The 17,736-nt window shown below is 60.3% G+C and overlaps 2 protein-coding genes across 6 annotated transcripts; one reads left to right on the top strand and one right to left on the bottom strand.

Moving 5' to 3' along the window:
- The first annotated feature begins 4,999 nt into the window (after positions 1 to 4,999).
- CYP27A1 (cytochrome P450 family 27 subfamily A member 1) lies at positions 5,000 to 10,295 on the top strand. Its single transcript, XM_014249590.2, has 9 exons — positions 5,000 to 5,233; positions 7,300 to 7,490; positions 7,753 to 7,952; positions 8,027 to 8,224; positions 8,364 to 8,524; positions 8,873 to 9,039; positions 9,269 to 9,350; positions 9,435 to 9,635; positions 9,735 to 10,295. Exons 1-9 carry the CDS (start codon positions 5,000 to 5,002, stop codon positions 9,858 to 9,860), a joined length of 1,560 nt encoding a protein of 519 aa, XP_014105065.2. The 3' UTR covers positions 9,861 to 10,295.
- A 919-nt stretch (positions 10,296 to 11,214) lies between these two features.
- PRKAG3 (protein kinase AMP-activated non-catalytic subunit gamma 3) lies at positions 11,215 to 16,340 on the bottom strand. 5 transcript variants are annotated; one of them, XR_015773089.1, is made up of 13 exons: positions 16,287 to 16,340; positions 15,389 to 15,428; positions 14,902 to 15,122; positions 14,737 to 14,818; positions 14,591 to 14,649; positions 14,270 to 14,315; positions 14,095 to 14,149; positions 13,868 to 13,994; positions 13,600 to 13,765; positions 13,390 to 13,427; positions 13,014 to 13,160; positions 12,765 to 12,934; positions 11,215 to 11,622 (listed from the first exon to the last, which is right to left on the bottom strand). XR_015773089.1 is itself a non-coding variant. In XM_088058891.1 (13 exons), the coding sequence occupies exons 1-13, from the start codon at positions 16,317 to 16,319 to the stop codon at positions 11,600 to 11,602; spliced, it is 1,131 nt and encodes a 376-aa protein (XP_087915017.1). In that variant the 5' UTR covers positions 16,320 to 16,340; the 3' UTR covers positions 11,215 to 11,599. The 5 variants fall into 5 exon arrangements, 3 of the variants coding, with proteins under 3 accessions (XP_087915017.1, XP_087915014.1, XP_087915015.1); XM_088058891.1 differs by having other exon boundaries at positions 12,841 to 12,934; XR_015773088.1 differs by having other exon boundaries at positions 14,591 to 14,818.
- Between the last annotated feature and the right edge of the window lie 1,396 nt (positions 16,341 to 17,736).

Here is a 17,736-nt window from a genome sequence, read left to right as displayed (position 1 = left end):
GGCAGCAAGCGGAGCTGATGAGGACCTGTCCCCAGATCAGAGCTGCCCGGTGCTGACAGCGACTGTGGGGCCCATTCTTAAATTAGACAAGTCCCCCTCCCCCTGGCCAGCACTCCTGGCCCTGGCCCATGGCTGGACATAGCCTGGGACATCACGGCCCACAGTACTTTGTGTGGCCAGCATGGCCCACACACATGTGCACACACCTGTCAGCACACAGCCTACTCTCAGGCAGAACTGGTCATCCCTTGGGCACTGACAGGCAGGAGATGAACAGATGGATGGATGGATGGAGGGGTGAATGGGAGGATGGGTAGACAGATGGGTGGGTGGCTCTCTGGATGGACAGGTCGGTGTGGGGCTGGGTGGGAAGAGTAATGTGTGTATTTGTCGATGGATGGATGGATGGATGGATGGATGGATGGATGGATGGATGGATGGATGGATGGATGGATGAGTGTACAGACAGCTCAGTAGATGGATAGAGAGATGGCTGTGAGAAAGCTATTTGCAAGTGTGGATGGACGGATGGACGGACAGATGGACAGGTGGATGGATGGATGGATGGATGGATGGATGGATGGATGGATGGATGGACAGGAGAAAGGATGGCCCTAGCAGCACTGTTTAATGAGCCTGTGTAGCTCTGGACGTTGTTGCTCTTTCCAAACCACCTAAGTTTCACGCAGCATCAGTTCTGGGAGAGAAGGGAACATCCACGTCCCAAGGGGAGAAAATTTGCCTCTCTCTCTGCACAACAGTTTGAGGGCCCGACCTTGTGCAGCTGCAGCACCCTCACTGCTAGCACAGAATCCACTCTCCACTGCCCAAAGGGGAAACTGAGTCCAAGGAGACCGACTTACAGAGCAACAAAACTGAAACCACCCCTTTTCAGGGAGGCATGGCTCTGTGGCCAGTCCCCCTCATTCCAGCTCCCCACACGTCCATCTGTCCATCCATGGGAAGGACACGCATATCTGGGCTGCGAGCGATGCCGCTGTCCTTGGGCCCCCGCGGGCTGTAAACATGATGTCATGTGGCAGCATACACAGCCCGCTCTGTGCACGGGTCCCCGAATGGGCTTCACAAAGTTCTGCGTGGGAGGCATCCACCATGGCCCACAGCCAAGGGAACTGGAGTCAGGAGATAAAATCAGGTTTGCTTTAGGCTGGAGCAAACAGCCTTTTGCAGGAGGAGTAAGGGACAGGGAGAGCAGATGGAAAGAGGAGACACCTCCCCATCTTGGAGAATTTGGCAGGGAGCAGAGGTGATGTGGGAAACTCCAGGAAAACCCGGCACTGGTCTTGCTGGTCTCAGGTCACCTCCCTTTGCCCCTACTTGACTTAGAATAACTCCATAGGCACTTGAAGTCACTAATCAGCCAGGACCACTTGAGAGCAGCCTGGGGCTGCCTCCGTCTCCTGTGATAACAGCATGCCAGCCCCGGGTTCTCTCTGGCATCCCACTCTCACGTCCTCGGGGAAAGGTCCTGGCCCACCAGGGTCCTATGGGGCACAAAGCAGGGGGAGCCTGGATCAGAGCCTTCTGCCAGGTGCTAAGCCCTCCATGGTGGGGGACACATCACATCATGCTGGTTGATTTTCCTCTTGTTTCAAAAGCTTTGTGCTGTCCCCAAGCCCCTGTCCAGGTCTGAGAGGTCAGACAGAGGGAAATGAGGGGAAGGGGACCTTTGGGAGGGGGCCAAGAGGGTCCCACTTGAACTCTCTGTGTAGGAGAAGAGCAGCTGTTTCCAAATCTGAGATCTGTCCACATCCCTCTTGATCTCCCCATGTCCCCCTTTGCAGCCCCACTGGCCCCAGCGTGGCTGGTGACTCAGGCAGTGACAGTGTGGTGACACATGGTTGACATAACAGGCCATCTCTAGTTCAGTGCTTTGGGCTGTTTACAGTCCTCAGGACCCAGGATCAACCTTCTCACAGCCTGGGCTTTCCTGGGGATGAGTCAAGGGATGCCCTCCCTTGGGACACCCCACTTCCTCCCCCCATCTGTGGGAGAGCAAATCGGGCTCAGTGGGTGCAGCTCTGGGAAAGATTTCCAGCTCCTGGGTGACACTGTACAAGTCACATGAAGAAGCTGTCTCTCCCTCTGAGGAGGACCAGCAGCCAGGACCCTCCATAAGCAGTGTGTGGTGGATGGTTGAGGGACAGAGAGGCAGGGGCTCCCACAGTGTCCGTGTCTGCACCCACAGGTCCCACCAGTGAGATGAGCTCGGACGTGACAGCGGGTCAGTGGGATGAGTAGAGTCACAGCATCCCTGGGGCAAAGTGACACACAGGATGTGACCTGCCACCCCCAGCTCCCCATCCCCGTGGCTAAAGACAGCATTTGCTCTCCCGCCTCTGCTGCGCTTGTCACCAAGCTGGGCTGGCCCGGCACTGGGGGCTCCCCTCCCGGGAGCTGGCGTTGTCCCCGGCTCCACGCGGCATCTTCCGGCCGTAGATGTGTCATGGCCCAGCCTGCTCCCTTCGGAAGTCCCCGCCGGGCGATTCTGAAAGGGGCTGATTCACCCGACCCTCCCGGCCCCCTCCAGCACGGCCTCCCCCACAACCCCGGCAGTAGCCCCGGCAGAGCCCCCGGCCGGTCCCCGCCGCCGCTCCCGCCGTCCGAGGACGGGGAGCACAGCCTAGCGGCAGGAGCGGGAAGCAGCCGGGATAACGGGACCCCTCAGCGTCCCGGGGCACTGGGGACCGGCCTGGGGAGTCGCTGCGGTGGTACAACCTGCCTTTCCACAAGGCCGAGTGCGAGATCCTGAACACGGGTCGGGGCTACCCCAGTTTTGTCTGAGGGATGGACGGACTGACGGCCGGGATGGATGGGTGGAGAGCTCCTTCACTGTGGAGGAGTGACGGGCACTGGTGGATTAAAAATAGTATATGAGCCAACAATGTGCACTTGCAGCCCAAAAAGCAGATCACGTCTGAGACTGGAAAATAAGAAGCATGTCCAGCAGGGCAGGGAAAGTGGTTGCTCCTGCTCCACTCCACACTTGTGAGAACCCACCTGGAGTAGAGCACCTCTGGGGTCCTCAGTGCAAGAGAGGTATGAACCTGTTGGAAAAAGGCTCAGACGAACCAGACAAGGCTACAAAATGATCACGGGGCTGGAGCACCTCTCCTGTGAAGACAGGCTGAGAGATTTTTGTTGTTCAGCCTGGAGAAAGCTCAGGAACATCTTATTGCAACTTTTCAATATATGAACTGGTTTATAAGAAAGATGGAGCGAGACCTTTAGTAGGAACTGTAGTTTTCACTCTTTTTGCGAGAGGCAATTGTTTTAAACTGGAAAAGGTTGCAAGGTTCCATTTCCCCGCAAGGGGAAGCACAGTTACAGCAGGCTGGGAGAGGCCAAGGCATCCTCTGCCGGGGAGAGTGAGAGCTACAGGGTCTCAATTTCCCAGGCTGGGAAGCTCGCAGAAGTCCTCGGGCCGGGGCTCTCCTGCTGCCCCGGCTCTGAACCCGGCAGGGGCAAGGCAAGCGGCAGAGCTGCTGTGAGCAGCCATGAGATGGCAGCAGGCGCTCGTTCTTGGCTATCCCAGCCTGGGGTGCATCAGGGATGTCTACAGGCACGGGGATGCCCGCGTCCTGCACCCCAGTCCCTGACCCACTGGCAGGGAGCACAGAAAGCATCACCCTGGAGCCCAGTTCGGGACACTCCCGGTCCCCCGGTGAGACAGGACCGAGGGCAAGAACAGCCACTCACGGGGCTCTCAGACACCTGTACAGCCTCAGACAACCTCCCTGTCCAGGACCTTGTACCCGATGCCCGATAAGAGCAGTTAATGATCAGCACTGGTGTCCCAGACACATGGTGCCCGACACCCCTGGAGTGACACCTGGACAAAGTACTGCCCTGCCCTACTGTCCCAGGCTGGTCAGAGCCTACATGTCCTGCATGCACAGCCCCAGACACCCCAGCAAGGCCCTGCACATGGGCTGGACATCTTGGCCTGCACCAGCTTTAGGCAGGAGCTGGCACCGTTCTCTCCTTGGCATGAAAACATACCACATCTTCCTCCAGTTTGCTGCCAGCAGCCACAGTGGGCTTACCAAGGCCTCCCCATCTGTGGTCTTGGCCAGCAGTGCCTGGAGGAAGTGTTGAGAGAGGGCCTGGGACAGTTTGGACCCAGCTCCCCAAGGCACCATCCTGCACTGCTGGGGGACAAGGCAGACACAGGGGGGTGACAGGCAGGGGACAGAAGCAGGGCAGGATGGCTGAGTCCAGGAGACCTGAAGAGCAGGCTCGGTGGTGAACATGGAGCTGACACAAGGTGTGCAGGGTCTGGGATGTGGTACCCAGTGTCAGAGTGCAATGCCAGTGCTGGCACATGTGCCCTGGCTGGTGCTGTGCCCAGTCCTCGTGCCCGTGCCTGGCATGCGGTGTCTAGCATCCGCTGCTTATGTGCAATACCCAGGATGCAGCACCTGGTGCCGCAGGCTCCATTGTGCCAGGGTGCTGCACCTGCCATGCCGTGCCAGTGCTGGCTGCCAGCTGCCTTGTGCATTGTTCCATCATGCACAACGCACGGCACCCAGCACCCGGTACGTGCCAATTCCATCACACCCGGTGCCCGGTCTGCGATGCTGCAGAGTAGTTGCCAATGTCCAGCTCTTGGCGTAGGGCTCATGGTACCCAGTGTGCCGTGCCGACTACATAGCACACTGCAGCCGGTCTCCACGGCCCGGTAGAAGGTGTGCCGCAGCCGGCACAAGGCGCACGGTATGGACTGCCCGGTGCCCGCCGAGCGGCAGCCGGTACCCCGCATCCAGAGCGCAGCAGCCGGGGCCGGTACCCGTTGCGCAACGCACCGGCTGCGCGATTCCCTATTGCCGGTGCGCGATGCTCAGTCCCCGGTGCGCGGTGCCCGGTGCCGGTGCCCGGTTGCCGCCCCCGCGCCGCCCCCCGCACCGCCCCCGGTGCCGCCCCCCACCACCCTCGGTGCCTCCCCGCCCCGCCCCGTCCCGTGCGCTGCCGACGGAGCATGGCGGGCCCGAGCGGCGGGGCCCGGCGGCAGCTGCTGCCGCTGCTCCTGCGCCCCCGCCCGCCGCCGCCGCGCAGCAGCCCGGGACCGCCGCGCAGGACCGGGGGCTCGGCGGCAGCGGCGGCGGGGCCGGCGCGGCTGAAGGGACCGGAGGAGCTACCGGGGCCGGGGCTGCTCCGTACTTTCGTCTGGCTGTTCCTGCGGGGCTACCTGCTGCACACGCACCGGCTGCAGGTGCGCCGGGGCAGCCCGGCACGGGGGCTGCGGGCTGCGGGGGTCGGGCTGCGTGAGGGCCTGGCGACCCTGCACGGGCGGGAGGTGGCGAGGGAGGGTTGGGAGGGGTGCGTGGGATGGAGGGGCTTTCGGGGGAGCTGCGGGGAGGGTGCTGTCCCCGGGGGGCTTTGCGAGTGAGGGAGCGGGTGCGAGCTGGGGGCAAGGGGAGATGGGCTCCGGGGTGGGGTTAGCTGCCGACAAGTGACGGCGGGGAGTTGAGCGGGGGCGGCAGAGCAGGGGAGCACAGGGGATGGGCGGTGGGGGGCACCCGGCACCGTAGGGTGATGCTGGGGCCAGCAGGCAGAGAGGGGCCAGCAGAACCGAGTGACATCGGGAGGGTCCAGACAGCTCGGGGCTGCTCCAGCAGCCCCGAGCCGGCGAGGCAGCTGAGGGCAAAGGTTCGGGGGTATCTCACAGGGTCCTGCCATCCCCGGGCTCCTGCTGTGACACCTGGAGGGAGCAGCGGTTTTGGGTGCAGGTGACTGGGCAGGTTTTTTTGGCAGATGATACCGAGGCAGGGGAGGGGTAGGCAGAGGTATTTGTTTTCTTCTGTCAACACTTCCTCATACGTCGGATGAAGCAAGCAATGAGCTTGGCTGGCTGCAGGCCAGGTGACATCTTCCAGCGCCCCGGAGCTCTGACCAGCCCGAGAAGCGTGCGGGATCAGGCCTCCCTGGCATCTCAGAGCTCCATGCACTGCTGGTTGGAGAAGGGGTTGTCACAGGACAGTGGGATTTTGGAGTGTAGGCACTGGAGCTCCTTCCTGCTCCCTCCTGCCCTTGGGACTCTGAGCACAGCCTGGCTTTGCAGGAAGGTGCCCACATGCTCTGGAGGTGCCTTTCCCCAGGTCCAGGCAGCTCTAGCTTCTCACAGCCCAGCTCTCCAAGGCCTGCACTGTCAGGTCCTGGTTGCTGGCAGATGCTGGTGGGCAGGCTTCAAGCTGGGGCACAGTGCTCCATGCCCACGAGCTGCCTGCAGTACTGGGGCGGCCGTCCCTCCCCCTCCTCCTGCCACCGTGCATGAGGAACGTCTCCCCGTGGTGACGAATCCAGCTGAATCCAGGCGCAGGCTGCGATGCAGACAGTCACCAAGGGAGATTGTACCACGTGCATCCTCACAGCCACGGGGAATGGGGACCAGGGCTTCCCTGCTAAGTGTCCTGTATCCCCCCCCATGCTTGGCCATGCTCTGCAGGGGCTCTGGCAGTGCCTGGGTGGGATGGAAAGTGATCTTTGGAGACGGCCCTGTGCAGATCCACTTACAAAGGGGTGCCCAGCTGCCCCCAAGGGATGCACTTGGAGGTCACGGTGCTCACTGCCGGGGAAGCAGGCATGGTACCTCTGGCTGCGGACCAGGAGGGGAGCTGCAGCTGACAGGTCCCAGAGCAAAACTGTTGATGAACATCCCCTAGCTGGCTTGTTAGCCTGTGGCCCCAGGGCCATGGCCTGGAGGTGACAGCCTGTTCTGGGAACAGCCCAGTTATGCCCTAGCCTGGTGCTGCACTCTCACTGCTGATGATTAACCACCCTGAATGGGTGGTGAGTTCAAGGACCCACTCAGTGACTGTTGTCCCCAGGTTAGGCAGAGCTGGAGCCATGCTGGAAGCAGCAGGACTTAGTCCTGCTGGTTGATGCTGCAATGGTCCTGCATCTCAGCACAGTCCTGTGCTTGCAAGTTGTCTCTGTCCCTGCTGTCCCTTCTTGGTCTTCCTTCCCCAAAAGACCCACCAGGCTCTCTCTGCATCTCTGGGGTGGGTGAAGGATGTGGCAGTCTGTACTGGGGGATCAGTGCCTGGTGATTTTAGTGCTGGGAGAGGAAATGAGCCCAGAGACACCAGCCCAGACCATCTGCAGAGCACTTCAGGGATGCTGCCAGCTTGGGGGGGTGTCAGAGGCAGGTGCTTGAACTCAGATGATGCTGAGATGCCCATGGGGTGGGTGCAGATAGGCACATTCAGGGCAGCGTTGGGGCAGGGAGGCTCTGACCCAGCTCATCTCATTGACCCTGCTATGCTTTGTGCATCACAGGTGATATCCCGACGCCTTTATGGACCTATCTGGAAGTCAACCTTCGGACACTATAGGAACATCAACATTGGGAGCCCAGTGGTGCTGGAGCAGCTGCTACGCCAGGAGGGCAAGTACCCCATGCGGAGCGACATGGCCCTGTGGAAGGAGCACCGGGACACCCGGCGCTTGCCCTACGGACCCTTCACCGAGTGAGTCCTGCCCTGGCTATGCTCTTTGGGGCAGCACACGTCTCCTGCCCCTTCCTCAGGTATAGGGCCCAGGTGGCAGTTTGCATTACTCCCACTCCTGCAAGCTGCACATCCCCACCAAGTAGACGGGCATGGCCACAGCGGGTGGAACGACCCCTGGGATGGTTCCAGCCTGGGGTTGGGGAGTATGCACACAGGGATTGGGGGACTGCTGCCCCTTGCCCATCCGTGCCCCCCAGCGCTGAGCTTCGTCCCCATCCAGGGAAGGGGAGCGTTGGTACCGCCTGCGCCAGGTCCTCAACAAGCGGCTGCTGAAACCCTCGGAGGCGCTGCTGTACGCGGATGCCATCGGGGAGGTGGTGTCAGACCTGATGGTGCGGCTGCGGGAGGAGCGGAGCCGCAGCCCCTCAGGGGTGCTGGTGGGGGACGTGGCCAACCTGCTCTACCGCTTTGCCCTGGAAGGTAGGGGTGTCCTCCCTCTCACCCCTGCCCTGTCCCATTCCCCTGGAGGTCTGGATGCTGTTTGTCCCCCGCAGGCATCTCCTATATCCTCTTCGAGACCCGCATCGGGTGCCTCAAGCAGCAGGTCCCTGCTGAGACCCAGCACTTCATTGACTCCATCAACCTCATGTTCAAGAACTCCATCTTTGCCACTGTCCTGCCCCGATGGAGCCGCAAGGTGCTGCCCTTCTGGGACCGTTACCTGGACAGCTGGGACACCATCTTCGCCTTCGGTGAGCAGTGACAATGGGCATCCAGTGTGGTGGCATTGGGATCCCTAAGGACTCTCAAAAAGTGGGGCAGTCCCTGGCCAAATGTCTTTTTGGCAGCCCTTGCTCTGTCAGCTCTGGTTCCCACTCTCTGCCCCTGCAGGCAAGAAACTGATTGACCGAAAGATGGAGGAGCTGGAGGGGCAGGTGGAGCATGGCAAGGAGGTGTCCGGCTACCTGAGCTACCTGCTGGCCAGTGGCAGACTCAGCCTGGATGAGGTCTATGGCAGCGTGGCCGAGTTGCTGCTGGCTGGTGTGGACACGGTGAGAGCTAGAAAGCTGCTCCAGGGGATCTCTGCTGAGCTCCATGCCCAGAGGAACCCACGGGGCCATGCTCCATCCAGCCCTTGCAAGCTGTAGCCTGGTTGCTGTGGGGCTGATGCCCCACAGGGGTAAACCCTCAGGGACTGGTCAATACAGATCCTGTCCTCTGCTCTGCTTCGTGCCCTGCTCCCTGCCTCTCTCTCCCCTGTGCCTGCTGCCCCTCACCCCTGACTTCTCTGCGCACCAGAGCAGGGGCTCTCTGGTGCTGTACTGATGCTGTGCTTGGCACAAGGCTGCTCAGGTACTAGCCCCAATTCCTTCACTCCCACTGGTGCTCCGCTCCCCCAGACCTCCAACACGCTGTCCTGGGCTTTGTACCACCTCTCCCGCGACGCAGACATCCAGGAGACCCTGTACCAGGAGCTGAAAGCTGTTGTGCCTGCCAACCGGTTTCCTGCTGCTGAGGATATCCCCAAGTTGCCGATGCTTCGGGCCGTTATCAAGGAGACTCTGAGGTACATCCCAGCCTTGTCCCTGCCCTGAGGTCCTGGTCACCAGCCCCTTCTCCAGGGGGGATGCACCAACCAGGCAGGATGCAAGGCTGGATTTCAGTCCCTCTGGACTGCAAATATCTATGTCCCCACCCCCGAGGAGCTGCTGAGCCTTGTCCTGCCTGCCTGTCCTTGCTCTCTCTGGGATCTCCAGACAAGTCCTGCTCCCCCACTAACTCTCCCCATATCCCAGAGTCTACCCTGTGGTGCCCACCAACGCCAGGGTCTTCTATGAGAAGGACATTGTCATCGGAGACTACCTCTTCCCCAAGAATGTGAGTGGGGGCCGTGCTGTGGGGACCCCCGCTGCACTCAGTGGGGCCAGGTGGGGTCATTAAACACAAATTCTTTCCCTGCAGACCCTCTTTGTCCTGGCACACTACGCGATGTCCCACGATGAGACCTACTTCCCCGAGCCTGAGCGGTTCCTGCCCCAGCGCTGGCTCCGGGGACACGGCTCCCCTCACCACCCCTTCAGCTCCATCCCGTTTGGCTACGGGGTTCGTGCGTGTGTCGGACGCCGCATCGCTGAGCTGGAGATGCACCTGGCCCTTGCCAGGGTAAGTAGGGATCCCCCCTGCTTTGGTTATCTTGCCATAAGCTGGGATGGGGGTCCCAGGGAGTCCCCAAGGCATTGCCAACTCCCCTTCTCCCCACAGATGATCCAGGCATATGAGGTGCGGCCGGACCCCCGTGGCGTGGAAGTGACATCTGTGTCCCGCATTGTCCTGGTGGCTGACAAGCCCATCAACCTGGAATTCATCGCTCGCCCAGGAGCCCCCTGACTGCACGTCCACCCCCACCCTGGGTGCCAAATGGAGATCCCCTTTACTGCCCCACAAGGACAGGAAGGCAAACCCCTCCTCTGGCCAGCTTGGGCCAGGGGGCTTACAGTCCCACAGTGGGAAAGGTGGGGGGGATGAGAGATTGCCCCCAAATCACCCCATGGCCACTAGTATCCCCCTGCCCAAAATCAGCAGGAGGCTTGGGGAACTGCTGTGCCTTTGACACACTGCAGGGGGGTTGTGTCCCCCCTCTCCTGTGCCCAGCTGGGCTGTATCAGGAACCTGGGAGCTCTTTTGGGGCTGGGGGAAAGCAGGGAGGGGGCTTGCAGCCATTCGGTATTTCCTTCGTCCAGTCCTTGTGTAGCTGTGCGTGGATCTGTGCCTGGAGCCAGGACATCTGGGTCCTCTCTGAACAGCTGACCTTGGCCTCAGAAACTTCTCTGTGCCTCACTTTTCCCCTTGCCCCCAGGGGAGGGTTGAGTGCTGGGGCGTTTGGGGTTTGCGCCTTTCCCAAGGGATTGAGCCAGCCCTGGTCCTGGGAAAGCACGGCAATAACACAGCACATTCCCAATGATGGGAGTAGGCCTGTCACCACCCAGCACTGGTATTGCATCCCCTGGCAGAGCCAGCCAGCACAGGAGGGGTGTTGAGTTCCTGGCACTTTCCACTGTCAGCCAGTAATTGCACTGAAATGCTGATAGGGGATCAAGGGAATGGCAGGGCTTGCTGCAGGCAAAGCAGCAGGAGAAAGATGAGCTCAGCATCCCCTACCTCCAAGCCAGGACCATTGCAAGGCTCACAGCTGGTAGCAGCCACAGGCAGGGGATGCACTGCCATTTGCCCAGGGTCCTTAAGGGATGGGGCATGGGACATTTTTAACAGTCACCCCTTCATACTTTCCTTCTTCTTGGACTGAGGGAAGCAGCAGGTGGAAATCTTGCTGGTACCAAAGCTTTTGTCACTCTGTGTCCCTGAAGGGACCTGCACACCATCAAGATGATTAAGACTGCATGCCCTGTGTCCCCATCCTCTTGGTTCTACCCACATGGGCGGAGGTGCTACTCTACCAGTGCCCCTTCCACAGCCTGGTTCCCTCCAGAGGAGTCATGCCCAGCTTTACCCCAGAAAGGCAAGAGGCAGTTCTTTGATCAGGCTGCTTTTTTACAGCAAGGCTGAACAGACTAACAAATAAATAAATACCCCCTGCCCACCCCAAAACGTGCACAGGGTCTCCATGCAAGTGCCCGTTCTGCTGCCAGCTCTGGCACAGACTGTGCCTCTGCCAGAGAGCTCCAGCCCCATGTGACCCCAAAATAAAAAAGCCTGTGTGTACAGCTGAGCCTACGCTACCAGGCACCGGGCACAGACAGCGGGACTGTGTTCACTAGGAGGGAGCCACAACAGAAACGCTCAAATCCATCAGCAGGATGGCAGAGGGGTGGTCAGGTCCACTGGGGCTATATGGGTCTCTGCCCAGCTGCAGGCATGTTGCAGCCCCTCCAGCACAGTGCCCACTGAGCATCACTGTGTGCTCACTGGCAGGAGGCACCCCTGGGTCCCATTTTCAGTGTTTCTGCCTCTCCAAGACTGGCAGGATCTAGCCCTGGACTCAAGACGAGCCCGAGGACTGGAGTGAACAGGCATGTCGTCCCACAGAGAGCCTTCAGACCCAAGCCTCCTTCTCACAGATCACGCAGAGATCCCTGAGTCAGACAAGACAGGGCATTTCCCTGGTGTCTTCAGAGTGAGGATCGATCGATGCCTGTGGGGCAAGAGAGTGTGTGAGACCATAACCCCAAATCCGTGCTGGACTGGGCACCCTGTGATACGGCCATTCCAACTGTCCCAGTGGACACTGGGGTCTTCCCTCCATTCCTTGCTTGTATGCAAGCCCTGGGGTAGGAGGGAGGGCAGCTTGTCTGGAGAGGGACATCTCAGTGGCCCCCTGCAGCTCCTGACACAGCCACCCCTGTGGGCACCTGGGATAGGGTGAGCAAAGGCACCATGATGGAGGAATGGAGGGAGGGGGGCAAGGGGGATATCCCATATGCGGCTAACACGCACTATTCCCAGTCCCCTTCTGTGCAGAGCAGCTGGACACTGCTAGGGGAACTGGTATGCACAGGCCTGTCCCATCCCATTGCCCACGAGGACCCTGAAAAGCATTATTACCTTTGGGAAGCAAAGTTGGGGAGCCAGCTCCCCGTTCCTCATTTCATCCCTGAGAGGTGCCTGAGTGGGTGCCAGGAATGTGCCCACCCATAGCCAGTGAGGATTCACCAGGTAGTGGGTGAGCAGAGCCAGCTGCAGGTGGCCAGGCAGTGTGGTGCCAGTGTCACCTGGAAGTGAGCCCTGTCTCTGGAACAGACAGTTTTGGGGCTGCTGCAAGTGGAGGGGGTGGGGGGCTCTGCCAGCTGTGGGTCATAGGTTGGCCATGTTTTGCTTATGGCTAGTGGTGGGCAGCATGTCTGGGGTGTGCGAGTGGGGGTCTGTCAGCGATGTGTCCCTTGGGAATGGCACTGGAGGTGCTCAGGTCTTAGGGGGAATTGAGGCAGGATCAAAAATAGGCTTTTGTCTGGGGGTGCATCACACCCCAAAACCCTCATCCAGCCCAAAGCCCAGGGACCTGCAAAACCTGCATTCCACACTCTGCCTGAATGGGGCTCTGGTGGAGTGTCTCCATAGGAAGTGTCCCCCTCCTTCCTCAGTCACAAGGGATCCCCCTCGATCCTTGTGTACCCCTGGGACAAGCAGCATCTGGGCCCTGCTGTCTCCACCTGGGCACCCAGCGCTGCCAAACCCCAGCCCCAGCCTCCTCCATCCCCCAAGGACCACTTTGGACGGGACAGAGGCAGGTGACCCACCAGCAGGGAGGGGACGCAGCAGTGGGGGGCTGGCGCCTACCTGAAGTGGAGAAAAATTGAGGGTGCAAGTGGAGAAAGATGGAGCACCATGGGCTAAGAGTTAAGAGCATCGATACCTGCAGGAGTGAGCACAAGGGCCTGCAGGATGTCAGAGAGGGAGATGATGCCCCGTGGGTGCCGGTTCTCATCCACCAGAACCAGGCGATGGACCTGTGGGTGCAGGCAGAGCGTCACAGGCAGGCTGGGCAGCCGGCAGCAGTGGCTGGCACGAGGCACCCCAGCCACTCACCTGCTCCTTGGCAATGCGGTCAATTATGTCCTCCATAGGTTCGTGGGGGTAGCAGGTGAGGACTCCCTCCAGGGCGACACTGCGCTGCTGCAGTGCCTCCCTCACACTGATGTCCAGGTTGTTGTAGCTCTTTTGGGCTGCCAGGTGCTGTGATAGATGTGACCACATTCAGAGTCCCAAGGTGTCCTTGCACCCCATTGTGCCAACATACAAGGGACAATGAGCCCAGGAGATGCACAGAGCAGATGTGCACTGGCACATACATCACACTGCATGTGAGGTGGGTTTGCATGGGCACAGACAGGTATGAGTGCCCCACCAGTGCATGCAAGGGGCCAAAGTTGAGCCTGGGCATGCACACATGCAGGGTACTCACAATGACATCAAACCGCGAGTACAGGCCAACTACTTGCCCTGCAAAGAGAAACAGTGCAGGGGCTGTGGAAGCAGCCCAGGGACCACCTGCCATGTTCCTCCCAGATCCCAAAGGGCAGCCCAAGGGCCAGGAGAGGGGTTTTGGGTAGGGATGGTACTGGAGCTGCTAGCAGAGGGAGATGAGGACGTCACTTTTTCCCTCCCCAGGTACCAGCATCATTGATGACAGGCAAGGCAGAGACACGACGATCCACAAAAATCTCCAAGGCAGTGTAGACTGGGGCAGTCTCAGGCACGACAGCCAGATCATGGAAGGTGCCAATGCACAGTTCCTGCACTGTTTTCTTCAGGAAGCGTGGCTTGGGAATGGTAGAATCCTTCAATGGGACAGAGCAGAGTTAGGCTGACACCTGCATGTCACCCTTGTCTGTGTCCCTACACCCCAGCCATGAGTGTGCATAAGCAGCGTCTGCACTCACAAAGATGTGGAGAAACTTGAGGATGCGCTTGTGCGTCAGGATGTGCAGGACATTGCCCGAGACAGGCTCAATGACAGGCAGGCGGTGGATTTTGTGCTTGATCAGGGAGTAGACAGCATTGAAGAGGCTGTGGGTGATGCGGACATCGTGGTGGGATAGCGCTGCGTTCAGCGCACACACACCCCCACTCCAAGGGGTGTGCTCTCCCCCAGTGGACAGGCTCTCACCTATTGCTCGGAGAGATGTAGACCAGTGGCTTGAGGGAGCCCTGCAGGTACACCTCTGCCAAGGGAGAGAGCTATGAGAGGAGGTCCTCCAGCCCTCTCTTGCAGTCCCACAACCCCAGAGCCCACCTCCATGCCCTGTGTGACAACATCACCCAGCCACCCACATGAATTTTACCTCTCCAGGTCTCAATCTTATGCTCCTCCACCTCGTAGATCTGAACCTGAAGGCAGGGAAATGCCCTGGTCATGGTGGTTCCATGGGGGACTGAGGGCACTCTGAGACACTGCCCCCTTCCCCTTGCATCGCATCCCATCAGCCAAGCACAGGGATAACATTTGGGGGGCCAAGGAGGGGAGCAACAAGTGGATCCTGGTCTGGCCCAGAATCATCCCCTGGCCATTGTCTGGAGATTAAGAAGGGACCAGGAGTGATAGGGACAGCCGCTCCCTGCCCCATGCATGTCCTGATCCCCCAAGCCCTCCTCACGGCACTCACCAAAGGTGAGCGGTAGTAGCGGTGGAGGATGTTGATGAAGTCAGTGATAGTGAGCATCCCTGTGAAGATATGTGGGGCTGGCAGCACTGCCTGTACCCTCTTCTGCCAGGCAGGGGAGGGGACCAGGCATTGCTTCTGGCACTCACCCACAAAGCTCTGCGTCTTGCTGTCCCAGAGAGGGGCAGCACGCACCCCGTTGGCCACCAGTGCCAAAAAGGCTTTCTTGATCTGCTGGCAGAGTGTGGAGGGGTTCAGAGGATCCCCAAGCCTGCTTGTTCACTGCCACCCCCACTCATCCCCCAGGTTATCACCTCTAAGGAGATGTCAAAGACAACGAGTTTGCAGCTGGTGGGGATGGCATCGTAACAGCAGTGGCTCCTTAAGAAGTGCATATAAACCTCAGCATCAGGGTTCTGAAACTCTCTCTCTGGGCCCAGCCCCAGTATCTCATTTCCCAGTGTGAAGGTGACAGGTCTCCTGTATTTGTCCTCCTCTTCTTCCTCCTCCCTGGGGCATACAGCCTTCGAAAACCCTGCAGACAAAGTCACCCCAGCCCTAGCGAGTGAGCTGAGCTGCTGGGTCTCAGCTGCTGGGTCTCAGCACCCTCCTGCCTAGGGCGAGCAGAGCCCCCCTGTTCCCCATTCCACAGGGCCAGCACATAGCACTGCAGTTCTCCAGTCTGGGGCGGACTCCAGCTGAGGAGAGGAGTATGGGCAGAAGTGGGCAGAGGACCAATGCACTTGTCACATGAGTAAGGCAGCCCCCCTCCTATACACCTAGACTCTTTCTGCTACCCACCTTCCTCCTCAGGGCACGTAACAGCATCCAGCAGCGCCACCTGAGAGGGCACACAGTGAGGAGGGGTCAACAGGAGTCAACCCAGTCTTTTCCCCATCCATGGATTCTGCCTGCACCCACCCAGCTGCTCTGGCCCACCCAAGCCAGGCAGAGAACTGTCCTGTCAGGGTGGGGATGTGGGCACCCCCCACCAGCCAAGGATCTCCAGAGCCTGTGGTCTCTATGGTGGCTCCACTCCAGGTCACCCAGCTTGTTCTCCTGCTCTGGGGAGACAGCAGGGGTCTCCAGAGCAGGACAAGAATGGATGGCAGGACCTCCTGCCTTCTCTCTCTGCTGTTGGACTCCAGCGTGTCCCACAGTGGCTCTGCGCCCATCCTCTCCCAGTCCCAAGGTGTAAATTCCATTCTTGCTTCTTCCCATGCCGAGAGCCTTGCCTACCCCACTGGACCCTACGGGGGACCAGGTCCATCACAGGAAACTTACATTAACAAAGCAGCAGCCCGAGGAAGAAGAAAGTCCACAGCGCCAGATGACTAACCCCATTCCCCCAGTCCCCAGGAGACCCTGCTTGTAACAGAGCCACGTGTGCAGAGGGAAGAGCTACCCCAGGCACAAACCCGCCTGACATAGCAGAAGTTTACAGACCACCCTAAAATAACGAAGCCACAGGGACAGCGATCAGTCCCTAAGGAGCCTAGAGCAAACACCGAGAAGGAAGAGACCCTGCAGCACCTGCCCCAACTGTTCCCAAGGGGCTTGGCACAAGGACGTCCTTGTCCCCACGGCTCCATGTCCGTGGGAAGGGGCCCATCGGCCGCCCACATGCTCCCACCCCAGAGGTGGCCTGTCCCCAATCGGGGTTCTGTCGGGCCGTGCTCCCCACCCAGCCTGAGGGTACCTGGGACGCGGCGGGGCCACGGAGCCGCTCCATGCTATCTGTGCGGCAGCGCTGCTATTCTGGGCCCGCGGCTGGCGTGGCCCTGGCAGATAGAGTGTCAGCGAGCAATGCCAGCCATGCCCCCACCGCCACCGCCGCGGGGGGGGACACGGGCGACACCACCGAGCAGCGCCCGCAGCCACCCCGCAGCCCCGGGCTGAGCTAGGTGGTCGCGGCCCCGGGGACAGCGCTGGCCATGGGGACTCGAGGGAGGGTGCGCTGGAGGGATGGCTGGGGGCAGAGAGCGGAGGAACACCCCGCTCCGTGGACCCCCGTCCTCCAGGAGCGGTACTGCGCGCCTTCGGGACGCGGTCCAGCCCGCCCCGTGCTGTCCCACCCCGTCGCGGGTGGGGGGCACAGCGTTCCTCTCTCCACAGGGATGCCGGAGAACGGCTGGGTCCAGCCATGTGCTGGGTGGAAGCGGACCCTTCTTCCTCGACGCTGCCCAGCCCTGCCTGTCCCTGCCCGGGGTCCTGCTGCAGCTCCCTGTCCGCGGCGACCCTGGCCCCATGGTGGCAGCAGCCCGACCTGTGGGGTAACCCCCTTCCTTGCTGCAGGGCCACCGGCTCCAGCTCGCCTTCTGCCCACACCCGGCTCCGTTTTCTATTTCTGGGAGGCTGTCGGGCGAGCTACAGGGTTGGTGGCTACAGGGCCGAAGGGATAGGGGTCTGTCTGGCTGTAGAGGACAGCTGGATTGTGGCCCATGGCGGGGTACAAGGAGTTCCCTGGTGCTGCCTCACTGCAGGCTGCAAGAGGAGGGATGAGGCTGGGGCCTCAGTGCTGGTTCACAGGGTGACCCAAATCCTGCAGTGGTGCAGGGGTCCATGGGGCCAGGCCCTTACAGCTGTGCTGTGCAGAACAGTCTGGCTCCAGCCTGGCCATCGAGGGTGCTGGCAGCAGGGAGGGGAGCAGGCATCTCCACTTTCGGAGGCTATTTTCAGGTGCTGGAGAGAAGCCGAGGAGAGATGAGATTGTCACCAAGGAGACCAGAGAAACAGGGCCCAGCGCTGGGAAATGGTGGGCTGCAAGGGTAGGGGAGGGAAGGGCTTTCTACCAGACCCAGGGCCCACACATCAGCACCTTCTCTGGGCCCCAAGAACCTGCCCAAGCACCCAGCATTTACCTTCCATACTCAGGGGACAGAACCCTGAACCAGCAAGGGCCAGCTCTGGGCACCCAACCCTTCCTACCCCTCCTGCAAGGCTGGACTCCGCTATTCCCCTTGGTTAATGACACACAGGTAGTCCCTAAGACATAAGACCCCAAGACCAAAGGCAGTTATGCTAGGAGCTGCTCTTCCATGCAGGGAGGTATATGTTACCTGCCACAGGGGAACAAGAATTACCCCCAGCTCTGGGAAGGACAGGGAAAAGTGGGGTGGTAGCACAAACCCTCCCTGTACGAGAGCTCA

Source organism: Pseudopodoces humilis, chromosome 8 (assembly GCF_049639895.1).
Source record: "Pseudopodoces humilis isolate 2021_Gansu_Grassland_sample_001 chromosome 8, ASM4963989v1, whole genome shotgun sequence".
NCBI lineage: Eukaryota > Metazoa > Chordata > Aves > Passeriformes > Paridae > Pseudopodoces > Pseudopodoces humilis.
This window is presented reverse-complemented; position numbering and strand designations above follow the sequence as displayed.

Bases quoted from the DNA above. Each gene is read 5' to 3' on its own strand.
- PRKAG3 (XM_088058888.1), bottom strand. From the start codon at position 16,319: ATGGAGCGGCTCCGTGGCCCCGCCGCGTCCCAG. The intron at 14,819-14,901 runs GTGATAACCTGG...CTCTGCCAGCAG, and splicing joins TCTTTGACATCTCCTTAGAG to ATCAAGAAAGCCTTTTTGGC. The intron at 13,995-14,094 runs GTGAGAGCCTGT...CATCACCCACAG, and splicing joins TACATCTCTCCGAGCAATAG to CCTCTTCAATGCTGTCTACT.
- CYP27A1 (XM_014249590.2), top strand. From the start codon at position 5,000: ATGGCGGGCCCGAGCGGCGGGGCCCGGCGGCAGCTGCTGCCGCTGCTC. The intron at 5,234-7,299 runs GTGCGCCGGGGC...TGTGCATCACAG, and splicing joins TGCACACGCACCGGCTGCAG to GTGATATCCCGACGCCTTTA. The intron at 8,525-8,872 runs GTGAGAGCTAGA...CCGCTCCCCCAG, and splicing joins TGCTGGCTGGTGTGGACACG to ACCTCCAACACGCTGTCCTG.